Source organism: Ptychodera flava, chromosome 10, assembly GCF_041260155.1.
Source record: "Ptychodera flava strain L36383 chromosome 10, AS_Pfla_20210202, whole genome shotgun sequence".
NCBI lineage: Eukaryota > Metazoa > Hemichordata > Enteropneusta > Ptychoderidae > Ptychodera > Ptychodera flava.
Genome location: NC_091937.1, coordinates 3,810,600 through 3,829,009, shown reverse-complemented (window position 1 = coordinate 3,829,009; position 18,410 = coordinate 3,810,600). Strand labels below are relative to the sequence as shown.

At 38.1% G+C, this 18,410-nt stretch overlaps 2 protein-coding genes across 6 annotated transcripts in view; one reads left to right on the top strand and one right to left on the bottom strand.

Moving 5' to 3' along the window:
- Positions 1 to 18,410, top strand: part of LOC139141817 (uncharacterized) — a 171,024-nt gene that overhangs the window by 32,556 nt on the left and 120,058 nt on the right. The gene's annotated exons all lie outside the window — the stretch shown is intronic.
- LOC139141786 (monocarboxylate transporter 3-like) lies at positions 455 to 18,076 on the bottom strand. Its single transcript, XM_070711439.1, has 5 exons — positions 17,850 to 18,076; positions 10,174 to 10,412; positions 9,056 to 9,199; positions 7,121 to 8,095; positions 455 to 1,883 (listed from the first exon to the last, which is right to left on the bottom strand). Exons 2-5 carry the CDS (start codon positions 10,361 to 10,363, stop codon positions 1,720 to 1,722), a joined length of 1,473 nt encoding a protein of 490 aa, XP_070567540.1. The 5' UTR covers positions 10,364 to 10,412; positions 17,850 to 18,076; the 3' UTR covers positions 455 to 1,719.

Sequence of the window (18,410 nt, the reverse complement as noted above, 5' to 3'; positions counted from 1 at the left end):
ATGTAACAATTATGTAACAGTTTCTGGTGCATGTCCATGCCCTCTGGTGGGAACTGAACCTGTACGGATACACTGTCATGAGAAGCACCATACAATAAATAATTTCGAGTGAAAGGTAGAAAAAATCATCAAAAGACAAAATTTACTGGCAATCAAAAGAATCATTTTGGATTAGGAAACTGGACACAATAAACAACGGAATCAACAGAAAAAAAATAGGCTGCCACCCCCACCAGAGGGCATGGACATGCACCAGAAACTGTTACATAATTGTTACATAATTACTCTTTTGTCATGCAAGGAGTTCTAAACTTGACAGTGGCAGTTCTAGATCAGTTACTGTAGTCATGGAGGTAGCTGCTACCTCCATGCTGTAGTGGACCCAATGAAGAAGAAGGGCTTAGTCCCTTCGAAATATCTGGGATATATAACTCAGGGTGGAACATTGATATATTATGTATTCTCTAACAACCGTACACCTTGCCTTTTATCAGTTGCTAATCTACTATACAAGCTATACAATAGTCTATAAAATAGACATGATGAGTGGATGAAGTTGATAATGTCAACTGTTAGCATAGCAGTACAAGTGGTGTTGATTGTTTGAATACTTGTATGCCCTGGATCAACTTTATCAACTTAATCCATCACTCATGCCCACAGATTAGGTAGATTAGTGGATGCTAATAAGCAACTTGGGATACATTTGATCTTGTTGTACTGTCCATGATGGGATTATAGCTCATGAAGCCTGTGAGGTTGACACACAATGTAGTAATCCTGTAGACAGTAGTTCCCACTATGGAATAATGAAAAATATAATTTGGATGAAATAGTGAAAAGGGTAGAGGTCTATTTAGTTGTGATAGTAGTTTCCTATAATATGTCTAGGATGACAGAATTGAAAAGTGACTTCCTGTGTCCCTGAGCAAATAAACATAATTATGTTCTTTCGACATGCTGAAAGATTTTGAATTAAGTATTTACTTTCATATCAATTAACCCATATTACAGGCTTTAGGCACATCATTATTGAATACTTCACCTGCTCAGCAAGTCATTGTGTTCAATAGTCAAGTGATTGTTATAAAATTTTGACGCCTGCAATACTCCTGCCACATCTCACTATGATCAGACAGCTATCATCAGTTTTTGAACTGTTGTGTCTCCACCAATCTTAAGACGTGTTCAGAGATTGGTCAATGTACATGTTAAGGTAGAATGCACCTCCAGGACAGATATTCGGACTGTCAAAGTTGTACAATTTTTTTCTGATCTACCACTTGTTGAGGCACATTTTAAAGCGCTTGATGAAGAAAACTTTTCACCGTCTAAGTTTTTTTTCAAAAATCCAAAATTTTATTCTTCTCCTTAAAGTTACCACAGGGACAGTGGCCATTTTGAGTTTCAAATATCGTTAGATGTTGGTCAGTAATTCATTCCTCTATTACCAAAATTTGCATGGCGACCCCTGATTTTTATCCTTACTTTTGAAAGAGAGTGGTTGAGATATTCCTTGAGGAAATTTCGAGGAAAAGTTTAAGTCTTTCACTTTCGAGGTGCACACTACCTTAACTGAACATTGACAGCCAATGCCTGTAGATGTTTCAAGTTCTTATTTTATGTTTTATCGGGGTCACTCTGAATTCTGAATGGAATGAAGTAGCTGAGTCTTCCACAGTCCTTTGTCTTGTTTTCAGGAATAACAGCGTGGAGAATTCATCCCTGCTCATCTGTTTTAGAATGTCTCCGCAATTCTTTTCTCTCAGAAATGCATCTTACATATCCATAGAACATCAATAAACATGTTGCACTGACAAAGTATATAGCACCAGCTATGTAGAAACAGACATTATAGTTTTCTAGCACATCATATGTCCAGCCTGAAATGAAAAAAGGACATGTATGTGACTATTAATGAGAGGAGTGCATGATTTGATAGATCAAAATAGCTAAACAAGTTTTTCTGCATCATTTACACCACAGTGTATTTGTATTCCCCTTATTGTGTGGATGAATATTGCCAAAGTTGAAAATCGATCTTCATACAATGGTTATGAAATACATTCATTTCAATTTTCATGTGTGTGAAGTCAATAAATAATTGACATGTAAAAGTCAGGGAGTGACCGTTTTCTCAAAGTCAAGTGTTCATTTTTTCGTTTTGGTTTCTTTCTCTAAGATATCGTTTAATGACAAATCTACACAGAGAATTTTATTCCCCCCATGGTTTTTATAACAACATCAACGTATGTCTTAAGATACTGTCCTTGTGCCAACTTTGAAAAAATCTCATAGAGCAAGTCTTTGTAACTCTTGAAATGAAAATTTCATAACACAACGGGCTAAGTGGCCATATTTGAACCATAATTGTGAAACATTTTTAGCTCCCATAGCCATAAGTATATATGGCAATGGAAGCTATTCTTATAGGCTAGGGAAATGTCTGTATGTATGTATGTCTGTATGTCTGTATGTCTGTGTGTCTGTATGTCTGTATGTCTGTATGTCTGTATGTCTGTCCGTCAACATCAAAAACTCCAAAACCGCTGTACATTTCATCTTGATATTTGGTGTGTACATGGATGATGGGCTGTAGATGAGATTTTGTTCAAATGAAGTTGTCATTGCCAAAAATATGAAATTAAGTGAAAAAATGTAAAAACAGTCAAAATTGAAAAAACTCAATAACCACTGAGCAGATTACATGAAAAATTAGCATGTAAGTACTTTGGGCTGACATGAAATGATTGTGCACATCTTGGGTCAGTATCTTGGACTTGCTATTTTTCATGATTTTTTTTGTAATTTTCTCCCCATTTTTGGTCAAAAAATCTCCTGCTCTGAAACCACAAGTCCGATTGATTTGAAACTTGGTATGGAAGTGCATAGGAGTGACCTTTCCCAAATTTGGGCAAATCGTGGTGAAATTTGCATATTTTTAGTTTACACGTCCATAGACTCCCATGTATAAGGCAGATCTCCATAGACTCCCATGTATAAGGCCACGAAAAATAAAAATTTAGTTTCTCATCGTATTCATATTGCAAAAAGGATGCAGTGACACAATTTTTAGTCCCCACGGATGAAGTCCAGTGAGCTTCTGTGCTCTCGCTGTCGCTAGTAACGTTCGTAAATTACGAACAAAAATGAAAATTTACGAAAAAAAATAGATGCCCGATCGGCCATTTACGAATAATTTTGTTATTTTTGAAGCCTGATTTTCGGCTAAGATTATGAATACCGGGGAAATACTGCCATATCTCGTCTTTCAAAAACTACTCTGCCCCTAACATCGGCGCATAGCTTTGGACTTTGACCTGTGCTAACATGAGTATGCGCAAAAAGGTTTCAAGATCCCCAGGTCGTGTACTCTCATACTGGTGTGCCATGCATTACGGTAGTTTCGAGACACCCAAACACTCACACGCTGTCAACTTTCCGAATGGACGGTTGAAGCAGATCGAGGGAAGCGGGCAGTTACAAATGCTTTAGATGGATAGTATCCTCAGCTGGGAAAGAAAGTTAGGGATAAAAACGGCAACTGATATGAAAAAATTGGAAACAATCAAACCACCGAGAGAAATCAAGAACAGTCAGCCTGAAAGAGTGTCGAACTGCAGTCCGGGCCACGCATGGTTGAACGACGTACCGCAAAGTGTTTGTCTATGCATGGAGGCAAAAGCGAGCCGGAAATCTTAGCCAGAAATCTTATTGTCATAGATTTGTCATTTGATGATATTCAGATTGAATTTTTCTTTGAAATTTCCAATTTTAATAGGTTTCCTTCAAATATTTTAAAGAAACTGTCTGAGCAAGTGTTTTGAATACTGATAGTTTTCTCTAATGCTCCAGAGACAATGCTGTGCACAGTTGCACCGTACGACGAAAGTTTATCCAGACAAAAAAAATAATGATCATCTGCAGCGTTTTAAAAATGTGACTGTCTCAATGAAAACATTAGCAGGATCACCAGTTTCAGTTTGCGGACGTAAATTTGCAGTTACAGACTGCCAAATGTTCTGATCAGTGGTTGTCTTAAAAGAATTTTAGAGCTGAACATGGCATAATGACTGCAGCTTATAGAGGCACCACCTAGTACCTATGGATGACATCCATACTTTCAAGGTAACAGAGCTTTCCAAATATGAAAAACAGGGGACAGATTTTCTAGCATCTAAAACTTGTGCAAACACTGATAATATTAATGACCACTTAATATATTAATATATATAATAATCAACCACTGAGAAATAAAATAATAATAAAGATCGATTAATTGAATAACATTCATGGGCCGGTTGACCAAAATGACACACTTTATTGAGACAAGGAAGAAATTTCAATGTTACAAGCATTTATGACCTATGATGTACTGTGTTATGCGATGGATCTTTTGAAATGCGTATCAAAAAGTGAGTGTTAATTGTCACAAAAAACTAAAAAGGAATTTTTCATTTGCCTCTGTCTCTCATGAAATCAGTCATCTTTTCTATCCCCTTAAAGTTATTCATTGAGTACCAGAAGTGCTCGTTGAAAATTGGCGGGCTCAGCATTACATAATTTGTGCTTACTAATATTTTTTGAACCCAATTCGTAAATTTACTAACAATTTTGAAAGGCCAGGGAGAGCACAGAGCTTATAGATTGGGTCATGTCCGTCTGTTCGTCCATCCGTGAGTCCATCCGTTCACGCAGATATCTTGGATATTTTGACAAAATGTCATGTGACCTTGATGACCTTTGATCTCAAATATACATATTTGTCCATAACTCAGTAACCACAAGTGCTACCACCCTTCATATATGGTATGATGGGACAGCTTGTGACGCCACATATTGTACCTCATTAATTATGCACATATCTAATTTTGAGCGAGCCAATAGAGCTAGAGGTCTGATTTTTGGTATATAGGGATAACTTTGCAAAACAATTTTTTTGACAAAATGTCACGTGACCTTGGTGACCTTTGACCTCAAATATACATATTTGTCCATAAATCAGTAACCACAAGTGCTACAGCCTTCATGTATGGTATGATGGGACACCTTATGACGCCACATATTGTACCTCATTAATTATGTGCATATCTAATTTTGAGTGAGCCAATAGAGCTAGAGGTCTGATTTTTGGTATATGGGGATAACTTAGCAAAACAATTTTTTTGACAAAATGTCACGTGACCTCGGTGACCTTTGACCTCAAATATACATATTTGTCCATAACTCAGTAACAACAAGTGCTACAGCCTTCATGTATGGTATGATGGGACACCTTATGACGCCACATATTGTACCTCATTAATTATGTGCATATCTAATTTTGAGCGAGCCAATAGAGCTAGAGGTCTGATTTTTGGTATATAGGGATAACTTAGCAAAACAATTTTTTTGACAAAATGTCACGCGACCTCGGTGACCTTTGACCTCAAATATACATATTTTTCCATAACTCGGTAACCACAAGTGCTACACCCTTCATGTTTGGTATGATTGGACACCTTATGACGCCACATACTGTACCTCAATAATTATGCGCATATCTCATTCTGAGCGAGCCAATAGAGCTGGATGTCTGATTTTTGGTATATAGGGATAACTATAGGAGAGAAATTTTTTGACCAAATGTCATGTGACCTCGATGACCTTTTCCCTAAAATATATGTTTATGTCAATAAATAAGTAACCACAAGTGCTATGTCCTTTGTATTTAGTAGGATGGGAGACCTTATGACAACACACGCTTTACCTCATTAATTATGTACACATCTAATTCTGGGCAAGCGAATAGAGCTAGAGATCTGATTTTTTGGCATATAGGGATTAATTAGCAATATAATTTTTTTTTTTCAAAATGTCATGTGACCTCCATGACCTTTGACTTTGATTATACATATATATGCATATTTCAGTAACCACAAGTTCTATACCCTCCAATTTTGATAGGATATTAGACCTTAAGATGTCACATCTTGTACCTCATTTATAATGCGCATATGTATTTCTTGGCTGGCCAATACTGCTAGAGGTCTGATCTTTTTTCCCGATTTAGAACCATAACTTAGACATGCCTCATGTGTTTCAAATTGGGAACAACAACATAGACCTATGTGCCCATAGATCTCAACATATACACCCCAGTGATACTTCTTAATGACCACATTTTCCTGCCCCATCAAGACTAATACTCCTATTACAAGTGGGGACTATGTCATTGTAAATGACTTGTTGAGTTAATGGTTGTATCACAGTATTCGATATATCTAATTCTGTATTTTTTCCATTTATATTCTGAATAATTACATTAAACATATTTCACTGTCTCCAGTACATTTCATTTAAGTATTTTCACTTCATGCACTTTATCCCTTTCACACATGTTCAAATATCTGACCAGAGAACAAACACTAAATAGTCCAGGATGGGAGCTACAGTGTCATTGACGCTATTTTTCCATATGTCATGTTGCACATTGTTCTTCTGCAGAATTTAAATGATATCTGTTCAGGCAGAACCTACTGACATTCAAAGCTAAATTATTTAAAATTTATAACAAGACACATTTTCAGTGTAACCAAGTGAGGTGTTATTATTCCACAGGACAATAACTCTGCAGGTAAAATAGAAGCACAAGTGCCTAAAGGTAGTACGTGCTTTGAAAGTGAAAAACTTAAACTTTTGCTCAAACTTACGTAAATGAAACTTTCAACCATTCTCTTACCAAATCAACAATACAAATTAGGGGTCATCATAGCGAAACAAAGTGCCCAACATATTGTGATATTTAAAATTCAAAATGGCCACATCCCTGTGTTAACTATGGGGTAAATGAAATGTTTAATTTTCAAAAAATTAAGACGGTGAAAGTTTTCTTTCTCCAAGAGCTGTAAAATGAGCCCCAATAAGTGGTAGATCAGAAAAGAATTGTAGAAATTTGAGTCTGAATATCTGTCTATGAAGCATATTCTACCTTAACCCTTTCACCCCCAGTTCCCTGTATACAGGTCCAACTTTACCATAGAAAACAATGGATTTGGGACAAACCATGGTGGTGAAAGGGCTAAAGCCAGCAATGTGGATATATATATAATCTGGAGATCAGAGTGTGGCTTTAACTTACCAGCAAACGGTGGTCCTATGAGGTTTCCAACACCTATGGACAATAACACCCAACCTACAGCACTTGTAAACTTCTTACTGCCAAGCACATACTTCAAACTGACAGTAAACAGTGGAAAATAAACTCCAAAAGAGTAACCAAACATTCCAATCAATATGGCAAAGACTGCATAAGTCTTGGCATGAGGGACCAATGCCAGTGCTATTCCAGCAATATACATGTGGCTAAAACAGACCAGCAATGGTGAAAGTTTGACAAGGTCCACTATACTGCCATGCAATAGTCTGCCAACCAATGAACAAATCCCCATTACTGTAAATAGAAATGATGCATTGAGTCGTGTCAGTCCAGCTGACACAGCCTTGGCTATGTAAAACACTATAGGAATAGTGAAAGAAATGCCAGTGATCAATGTTGCACAGCACATCAACAGGAAAAATGGAGAGCAGAATAATTTTAAACCAAGGAAACTACAAGTAGGAGTATCAGTTTCTTCACTCATTTGACCTTCCTTGTTACTCTCTGATCTAGATTTAGTTTCCTCTGGTGTTGCAGTGTAACCACTATCTTTGTTTTTTAAAGCTCTTATGGTTTCCATGGAAGGAACAGTTTCAGCATTTTCTGGAACATCTAAGTTGTCCAAGAGGAATGAAAAGGTTTCAAGATTTTCTCCATGCTCTTCTTGAGTTTGATTCTCTTTGAGAGTTTGGTTGCCTTGCAAGTGACGTTGATCTTTTGGTTTATTCCCACTCATCAGGAGACCACAGACAATAACATTTGAGTTCATGCCAGCTATAATCAAGAAGGCTCCTCTCCATCCATAGCTGTCAATCAGAATCTGGTACAGCGGTGGAAATGCCATCATTCCAACAGAAACTCCAGCTGCTGCAAATCCATTGGCAATAGTGTAGTACTTCTTGAAGTTCAGGCCAAGCATAACCAAACTTGGTCCATACGCTAGACCATTTCCTGCACCTTCACAAAAAATGTTGAATTTCAGAATTTTTATTAATATTGCAGTCAGTTAATTTTTAATGAGTTTTTCCTGAAATACATATAAAATCCAATTATCCTACATGTATCCTATATTTACTGATTTAATTCCTCTCTTTTAAAAAATATCTTAATTGGAAGCTCCTTCAGTGTTATGAAATTCTATTCTTATATTTACACCTGAAGCAACATCTGTAGGAAATACAAACTTCATAACTGACACACTTAAACTTTCGCTGAAAATTTTCCTCCAGAAAAATTTTGACCGTTCTCTTTCAAAATGAAGGATTAAAATGGGGGATCACAGAGCAAATTTTGGCAGTAGCAAAACAAAGTACCCAACATTTACAGAAATTTGAATTCAAAATAGCTGCCATTGCAGTGTTTAACCCTTTCAAAAAAAACATGGAATTTTCAATTTGTACAAAAATAAGACAAAACTTCCATTTCTCTAAGAGCTTCAAAATGACCCTACAAAAGTGGCAGGCTACAAAAGTGGCAGGCTACAAAAGTGGCAGCCTACAAAAGTATTATAAAAATTTGAGTCAGAATATCTGTCTCTGCGATGCTACTCAGTACACTATTCTATATTTGCATAATGATAAAAGGTAGCGTAAGCCAGCAGTTCTTTGACTAGAAAGCTCATCATGCCGATAAATACCCTCTTAACTGTGACACTGATTAAGCTTTTCTGTACAATCATTAATAATGACCTTCGGGATTGCTAATCTTTAACCCCTATCGTACACCATCACCAGCTCCCTTAATTAACAAGTAGTAATTGGCAAATAGTACTGAAAGTGATGATGCAGTTGAACCATAATGCACAGGCTTGGAAGTTTTGGCAGCATTTATGTCCTAAACAGTATCTATATTCATCTTGGTATATCTGTAACTACAAAGATATCAATATTAATACCAGTTAATATTAAAGTTTATTACCTGTTAGTAGGCCAGAGGTAAAATATAGTATCATGATACTGGTGGCAAACATACTTAAAATGGAACCACTGAACACTACAACTCCACCAGCGACCACAACAGTCCTCACTCCAAATTTATCAACAAGTGCACTTGCTATCGGTCCTATGAAAAAACAAACAAAAAATATTGAGAAAATGAATTTACTTTGCAGTCTAGTCACTTAGCATTTTTCTTTTATTGAACGGTGAGCTGTTATTTACGAAACACATTAATATTGACAGACCTGCAACTGTCAGTTAATTAGCTTTTGTACAGTGAATTCTGGCTATTAATATGTTACATATTTAATATTCAATATATTAATCTAAAGACGAGTAACATTCTTTGATTTTAGGAAAGTTTTGAAATCTCTCTTAAGTCCAGCCTATACCAATTATAACATGTAATTGTCCTGATTCAAATATAGCACTCTTGACTTAAACTCCAAATTGGCTGAGAGGTGCACCAGCCCTTACCATAGCTTGTAACCATGACAACAATTTTACTTCCTTTCAAAACAAAGGAATAATCAGTTTGTGTCTGGTTTATTAACCTACAGTCCTCCACTGTGGGACTCAGTGATTAAACTATGCTTTACAACATGAATAAATCTATAGGGTCCAAAGGTGAATGATAGATGATAGAACAAACCCAGAGAAATAAATCATAACGACATAACCCTAAAAATGCATGTGGTTTAAGGGAACATTTATGACGAACCTCATCTTGTCAAAAATGAGGAATTATTTAATAAACATGACGAGGAGAACACTCACTTTAATCGCTTACATTATGGTTTGGAAGTTTAAACATCTCCCTTTCCCACAAAAAATTGTTTGGCTGTAGGAATGTTAAATTTCTGACGTAGTGCACCCTGGTCAATCTAGATGAAGTTTCAAGGTTAAAAGCATAATATGGACTGGATTGTGGGACAAACTTGATGCTGTTAGGATTGTGTTTTTGTTCCACTTCAAACATAAAATGCTAAATAATTTATCACGACTCAGAAACACCAAGTAGAGCAACATTTTCACATGGATTTTGCTATCAGGTTTCAAATATTCAGTCACCTAGAGTGTCCAGATTTTAATGCTTACCTGTGAAGAAGGTTACTCCCATACATACAGCATTGATCCAGGTGGTAGTGCTGGCACTTTCCTGGAAGTAATCCCTGTATTCCATGTAGAAAACACCCATGGAAAGCATACTTCCTATGGCCAATGCCTGAACCACAAGGCATGATATGACAGTGATAAAACTGTGAAAGTTGAGTTCTTCCTTCACCATGTTGTCAAGTCAAAGAGGCCCAGTTTGGTAGATGATGTCTGGCTAAAACCTGTCATATATTGTGGAGTTCAAACACTGCTTAAAAAAATTTCAAAACAACTTTATGCAAACTTGATGCTGCTCACCTAATCAACTTTATTGCCCACAAGAGGCAAGGCAAGATCTTAGACAGTAAACAATTAGATTAAGCAGAGTAGTTGCATTATGTATAATACAATTCTATCACAACCCCAACTTAAGCGCATTATCAAGGCAATATCATGAATTTGATAAGTAAATTTGTACACTGCTGATGTAAAAGAGCTAGTGACCCAGAACACGGTCCCTCCACAAACGGTCAAGAAACGCTTTTGTTCAAAGGTGCTAATCACCTACACAGTTGCAACAGTCCGCGTTGCGGTGGACGCAGGAAGCGAATGACGTCATAGGCAAGTTAGCGTTTTGTTTCAGTGGCGTCTTGTGACACGGTCCCGCTCCGGTATCCTACGATTTTCAGTCAATCATGCTACTTTATTTTCACCTTTCTGCACTGTTTCGCATGTATTTGAAGACTGGTGAGAAGATGAGTAAAACAGTTTCTTAAAGATCTAGGTCACTATCGAGAAATCTTGGATGATATTTTATGGCTGAGTTCAGCCATGAGGTGATCTTGACCACAGTTACGAGTGGAGTGATACGTACCGGCCGCCGCGTACTATGCATATAAGAAGGGGTATATGCATAGTACGGCGGCGGCCGGTACGTATCACTCCACTCGTAACTGTGATCTTGACCGACGCCATGCATTTCGGAAACACTGTGAAATTTACTCCCCCGTTTGTTTTTTCACCTTTCATTAAAATTTAAAAAGTAAGTCATGCACCTCCTAACAAGGCAAAGACTTCGAAAAATAGGGAATCGTGTTGTGTTGTTATTTTGAAACCTAATTCGACAAGAAAACTAGTCTTTTTTGCCGCGTTTATATTTTCAACTGAAAACAAAATGGCGTCGCTTGGGATCGACGAGTTGTGCATTACATGGGAAAATCCTAAACTCCCTTTTGGTATCGATTTAACATGATAATTCCTCAGTTCCAACTTTGAGAGTTCGATTTGAAATTTTCAATCGTTTTCAACAAAATTCAATGCACGAAATCAAGGAACTCTTACGATGACCTTGTTTTTGCAAGGTGCTCCCGTCGACCGTGCGTCGACCCATTGAGAGTTGGCGTTATGGTAATAGTGCAACGTTTTTTCCCCCTTTTTTTCTCCTTTATCGATCGTTCAGAGGTGTCAAGTGCGTCCCTACCGATCGTTCAGTCTTCTCAAAAGTAGGCAATCAGGTTCATGACGGAATCTGTTCTTTCTTAAAGACACAAGTTACTGCCGAACCCAATGTTTTGATTTTGTCGACCTTTCGAATTCTCAGACCGCCAAATTTAGAGAATCAAGAAACCCTACAAGCGTCGCGACATTTTGGTGACATGACCTCCCCAAGCCTGGGTGCCAAACTCTCTGCCATGGATTTTCCTGATTGAGGATCAAGTGAGATACAAATCATGTCGTGTATGGGTTTCGTATGTTACCCACGAGAGACCGTGGTCAATCCATCGATGGGTATTTATATATACAAAAAGTTACGCATTAGTGCACATTTACTACACATAGAAACAGGTAGATATAGAAACCTTGATGTCATAGACAGAGCATGCGCAATTTGCCAAAACAAACAAGTAGAAGATGAGATACATTTTCTTTTTCATTGCAAAGGATACACAGACATTTAATAGACATGATTTTTTCAGTAAACTAAACATTTGTAAAAATGCATTCAGAGGCACACAACCTTGTAAGCATCTTTTCAAGGACAGATAAAGCATCACTATGTGAATTGGGAAAATACATACATACATGTTTTAAACTCAGACAAAACAAAATGAACAAGTCATCGTTGATGACACAGTCCCCACTTGTTAATCGGTATTTTGATTACAGGTCCTCAGAGAGGATAGAGTCCTCTTCATTAGGTCTGTGATAAAAATACTTTTGAATGAATTGGCTTGATACATGTCTGAGTTATGGTTCAGGACATGAAAAAATCGTAACAAAATGGTCGCACAGTGGCCATATTGGATCGCATCACAAAACAAATTGATGTGCATAGCTATGACATAGGTCAATGTCCTTGTACCAACTTTGAATAAAATCGGTTGAGATATGCCTGAGTTATGGCTCTGTACATGAAAAAATCGTAATAAAATGGCCGCACAGCGGCCATTTTGGATCGTATCACAAAACAAATTGCCGTGCACAGCTATGACATTTGTCAATAAGCTTGTACCAACTTTGAATAAAATCGGTTGAAACGTGCCTGAGTAATGGCTCTTTACATGAAAAAATCGTAATAAAATGGCCGCCTGGCGGCCATATTGGATCGTATCACAAAACAAATTGACGTGCATATCTATGACATTGGTCAATGTCCTTGAACCAACTCTGAATAAAATCGGTCGAAACATGCCTGAGTAATGGCTCTGTACATGAAAAAATCGTAATAAAATGACCGCCTGGCGGCCATATTGGATTGTATCACAAAACAAATTGACGTGCATATCTATGACATTGGTCGATGTCCTTGTACCAACTTTGAATAAAATCGGTTGGAACATACCTGAGTTATGGCTCTGTACATGAAAAAATCGTAATAAAATGGCCGCCTGGCGGCCATATTGGATCGTATCACAAAACAAATTGACGTGCATATCTATGACATTGGTCGATGTCCTTGTACCCACACTTTGAATAAAATCGGTTGGAGCATGCCTGAGTTATGGCTCTGTACATGAAAAAATCGTAATAAAATGGCCGCCTGGCGGCCATATTGGATTGTATCACAAAACAAATTGACGTGCATCTGTATGACATATGAAGTAATCCTTGTACCAAGTTTGAATGAAATCGCTCCAGGCATCTCAGAGATATCTGCGTGAACGGACGCACGCACGCACGCACGCACGCACGCACGCACGCACGGACATGACCAAACCTATAAGTCCCCCCCGGACGGTGTCCGTGGGGACTAAAAAGACAAAGTAAACTATTTATGAACCTTTAATATCTTGACCTCATGTATAGATATTTATATTTTATATATATATGTATATATCATTCTCGCAGGCCAGAGCAATAATTTCCGCTCCGCTGACCTACGCAAAAATCAAGCTCTGGCAGATTACGCCGGGAAACTGCGGAAGTATGAATGGGGGTTAATTAATTATTCATGAGAACATATCATCAGAATTAGCCAATCACGAATACGTTTTACAAAGTCATGTCGGGTCGTAAGCTCCTCATTGTCTGTGTGTACACAATCGAGCTTTCAGGGCCTGAGATCCTCTGGTTCTGTTGCACCTCTTCCGATATATGTTGCATTAAATCCGACAGCTTTCAAAATTTTGACCGTTTTTCTGTCATGATCGAGAGCAACGGCGACACCATGTGAATACTATGGCTTCGATAGGTACACAGACTACGGTCATCAACGAACCCTACCCGGTCCCACTGCAAGGTCGTCCCCGTACACTCAGTGTGACTATTTTCGGACGATCTCGGTTCAAAGACATGCTGTTCGTTGTACTCACTGTGCTCCGTATTGATAGCGTTTTACAATTCATGATACCGCATATTAAGTCAGGTGACGCTGCTGTCCCGTTTTGAATAGTTAGTTTTTTTCGGTAGAAGGTATTTCGGGCGCTATAAAACTTCGCGAAGTTAACACACCGTACGATCTAAAGCAACACACAGAGACAGCCCATATCCGATGTAAGCACCATACACGTCGAAATATAGTTGCGTCGTCCATGGGTTGAACGTAACTAATTTATCACAAAATTTTTACAAACAGTTTTCTCAACACATCGAAATTGAAAATCGAGGGTTTGAAGTTTCAAAATATCAATATTTAGCCCCTATAATCACATTCCAAATACGACGTCCGATTACTACGCACTCACTATGGAGTCAACAATTTGGCAACTTTGACCCCCAAATACCACTTCCGTCCTGTTAACAGTTTTAGGATAAACACAATAAAGTTTCGAAGGGTATGGTAATAAGATTTCGTACTGCTCGTTATTTGTGAAACGGCTTTGGGCGAAATTCACTATACCCTGTCCGAAAATTGTCACCAGGTCACACTGAGCGAGTGTACGCATAAGCTTATACGTGTTCGTACCCCGCTGAAAAACAAAACCCATGGAACAGACTAAACCTCTCTTGGTTTGATTCCGTTGTAAAATGTAAGCGTAACTTTTGTGATGAATTAATGAAACATAATCGGACTTGAACAACTACGCAATTTCCCGAGATTTGTGATTTCGGCAGTGTTGAGACGATCGGGAGCCTAGCGTACATTTGTGATTTGTATCGCGGAGCACCAGCTCGAATGAAAGGGCCCAATATACCATTCATACGTTTCTAGCTCCATGCATGGAGGCAGGAACTTCCTACCTCCATGCTCCATGTATACCCACAGCACGATAAGAAAGCTTTCAGTGTGAACCTTAATGAAGAGATCGATACATAAAGTTTGATAAACGTTTATACATAACTTCTGGTACAGTAAATTATGATCAATAGTTTTGACCAACGGGTTTTACACAGCGGTGTTGTTCTACGTCTGGGTCGGACACTGTGCATAGCGAGGCGTGGGCCAGCTGCTCCAGTTATGCGATGCCCTTCGATATGACGCCCGTGAAACACGATGGGCCGGACGGCCTGCCATGCCTGGTAGCATACAGACTTGCCACCGCTGGTCCTTGTGCAAAGAAACCCATCTTTTCCTTGTAAAATAATTATCAATGGCGTCTTTTTGGTGTGAATAGAGCGGTTGAGTCCAAAAACATTAAACATTTACACATTGCGCGCTCTTCGTCGACAGTGAACGCTGTGTGGTGGTAAGCACCAAGATCAGCTCTGTAACGGGCAATCTGATTGGCTCGTAGGTTTTTCCTCGACTATCATAGAGCCTTGCAGCAATGCGTGAACGCTAAACGTGGCCAGTGATACCACGGCCTTTTCGGCGTTGGGTGATAAGACTCGCCGAAGAGGGCGTGGTGTACGACGATGATTATATATACTCTTTCATTGTTGTTTTTTGCAAAACCTTTATTGTACTTTATGATCAAGATCCCAACTGGGATACGATTTCAATAAGGCTTACTTTACTTTTTACTTTACAAACTGATTGTATCGGTTGCTACACTGTGGACATTGGAAGACCACGCAAGGCTTGGGTTTTGCAGCAGTACGTGTCGACGCAGGATTTTTGTCTTCCAAAATGAAGTCCCAATCAACATGGGAGTCGTCAAAATTGACGAAATCGTCTCCGAACTTGTACATAGTTCACGTAGTCTGGTTCCCTGACCCATTTCCCCGGTAGAGGGCTACTATATTTCCCCACGCCCTCTACCGGGAAATGGGTCAGGGAACAGTTCACGCTGCGTGACTCCACGGCAGGCAGATGTAAACAAACTTTGGCCTTTAGACGCATGCGCAGACAATAATCAGAATGCATTCTGGGAGAATTAAGTTTCTGCTTACGATAATTTTATGCATGTAACTGTTAACACCTCCCGCCGCACGGTGATAATCCGGGATTATCCCCATCAGTAAAATCAACAGAAAGCCCAATCGAAACCCGGACTATAACAAAAGAAACTGGTGGCGTTTCTTGACCGTTTTGTGGAGGGACCGTGCCCAGAACCAATGCTGCCTCAAGTTGACATTGTTATCTAACTGTAATTCACCCATGTAAACATCAGAAGGTCATAGCTGCAACACAGAGACCCAGCAAATCTCTACCATGAGTTCTGCTGTAGACTGCCAAATGTTCATAGTAGCCATTATTAATTGATAAACATTGCATGTGACAAACACAGGGAGACTATACACAGAGTTCACAAAACCAAGGATCCACCATGTACATATCTGGGACAGCCAACTCACTTAATTTATATAACCTGACGTAGTTGTACATGTACTTATAGATATACTATTGTAACAAAATTTTAAGAAATCAAGATTTTCCAGGGGAGAATAAAAGCTGTCTTCCCACAACCAGAATATTCCATTCACATATCTCTCCCCACCGCAAAGATGCTCTGCCTATAATCATTATGAAAGCTGTTCACTGCCATCTTTCCTCTACAAAAACTCTCCACCAAATTAGTTTGCCTTCCGATCTTCAAACACCTGCAAACAACAAATCTGCTTCCTGCTTAAGGTGGTTGGAAAGGCTATTTTTGCACCAATTCTTTTCTCAGAGTTAATGTCAAGTTTCAAGTGTTAGAATCAAGATATTTAGTTCAAATTTCAGGATAACTCCCTCAGTTAATATTTTCTCCAAAGAATATAAAAATTGTATATTTGCAGCCATGATTTTGAAATATGACACCTGTAAATATTAAAATTTAATTTTTCATATTTTTTTTACATATTTGAATTTCATAATAATTGGATAGTATTAATATTACCAAATTAGTTATAAATATGTTGACACTATTTATTATAAGATTTGTACGGCAGGATTTGTAAATAAAATTTGTTTTTATGATTTTACATGGGTTTATATATCAAAAAATTATTAAAAATTCTTTCAAATTTCAAAATGTGATTTTTCAAAAAGTACTTCAAATACAGGAAAATTGTGCCGTACAAATCTTATCTGTAACCCTGTTAATAGGCTGTAAAAATTCCATGTCCATATCTCATTTCAAAGTTGGATTAAATTGGTATACAATTATGTAGGAAAACTGTTATTCTGTCAAAAATGTTGAAAACAAGCCATATTTGCACCCCTCTTTTGAAGTCATAGAGCAGTTTTTTTTGGTTAATCTCACTTTTGACACCTCTTTGACACTCAAAGAATCTAAAAATGCATTTACAATAGCAGTCACTCACTCTGAATGCCAGCACCACCTTGTCAAACTTTCCTGAAAAACAGCAAATAATGACTTTCCCTTTTCAAACATTTTATTAAAAGCTAGGGGACCTCTACCATAGTTAATACACTAAGGACTCCCCAACTTCTTCTTATTTGGTCAGTTTTTCAGAAGTTTTAACAGGCTATAACTCTGCAATGCCTTTGTGCCCACAAGTCTAGTTTTTTTATTCCACAGAGAATGTTGACTACTTTTATATTTTAATAGTTTTGTTGAAATTTATAACTGACGCTCTAGCCTTTCCAACCACCTTAACCAACACTGTATGGCATTCTGTAACAAGTTGTGTGTTTTGCCAAAGAATGCAATTTTGATGCCTATCCTTCCCCCACCACTCTCCACGGAACCGGTGACAAGCACCTTTTAAGCTCACATTTATTCACACATGTGAACAACATATATGCGATGTGAAGGATGGCTATACCCTTTTGCCTTCATTTTAGGGTCACTGAATGTGACCCTATGTAAAAAAGGTCAGGGTCAAAGAAAGGTCACCTGACAACTTACCAGATTCTTCTGTTAATCAATTTCATAAGCTCTGCGTGGATTTCAAGTTGAGGTCACAGTGACGCTACCATTGGGAAAATGGCCGTTGAGTCCCATGGGTCACCCCAGCTGGGTCCATGGCCTTCGTGTTTACTTACAGTGATAAGCCAATTGTTTCTTGAAATGGGTTATTTAAGGTCGCATCTGCAGTTCTGAAGTGGGTGTGGCCATGACCTGACAGCCAACCAATCAAACTGTTATGTACTTTGGTTTGGTAAGGGATGAACCATCTAATATGAAGGGGTTTGGAAATAAACCTTGATAAGGAGCAAACTATTTTCTGGCACTTGTGATGCTTTTTCAAATGTTAGTTTTAAGCAGATACTGTTTTGTATTGTCAGGATGTTTGTCAGTTTAATCTGAAAATGAAATAGAGCTCTTTATGTGGATAATTTATGCCAGTGTTAGTTGTCCATCAGTCGGTATTATCAATCAAAATGGTTGGTTCCAAAATGCTTCCACATTTTGGACATACAGTACTGATTTGTCCCTAGTGATGCTTTCATTTTGTTTGTTTTATGG

Bases quoted from the DNA above. Each gene is read 5' to 3' on its own strand.
- LOC139141786 (XM_070711439.1), bottom strand. From the start codon at position 10,363: ATGGTGAAGGAAGAACTCAACTTTCACAGTTTTATCACTGTCATATCA. The intron at 9,200-10,173 runs GTAAGCATTAAA...GTTTTTTCATAG, and splicing joins GGGAGTAACCTTCTTCACAG to GACCGATAGCAAGTGCACTT. The intron at 1,884-7,120 runs GTAAGTTAAAGC...TTTTCATTTCAG, and splicing joins CATAGGACCACCGTTTGCTG to GCTGGACATATGATGTGCTA.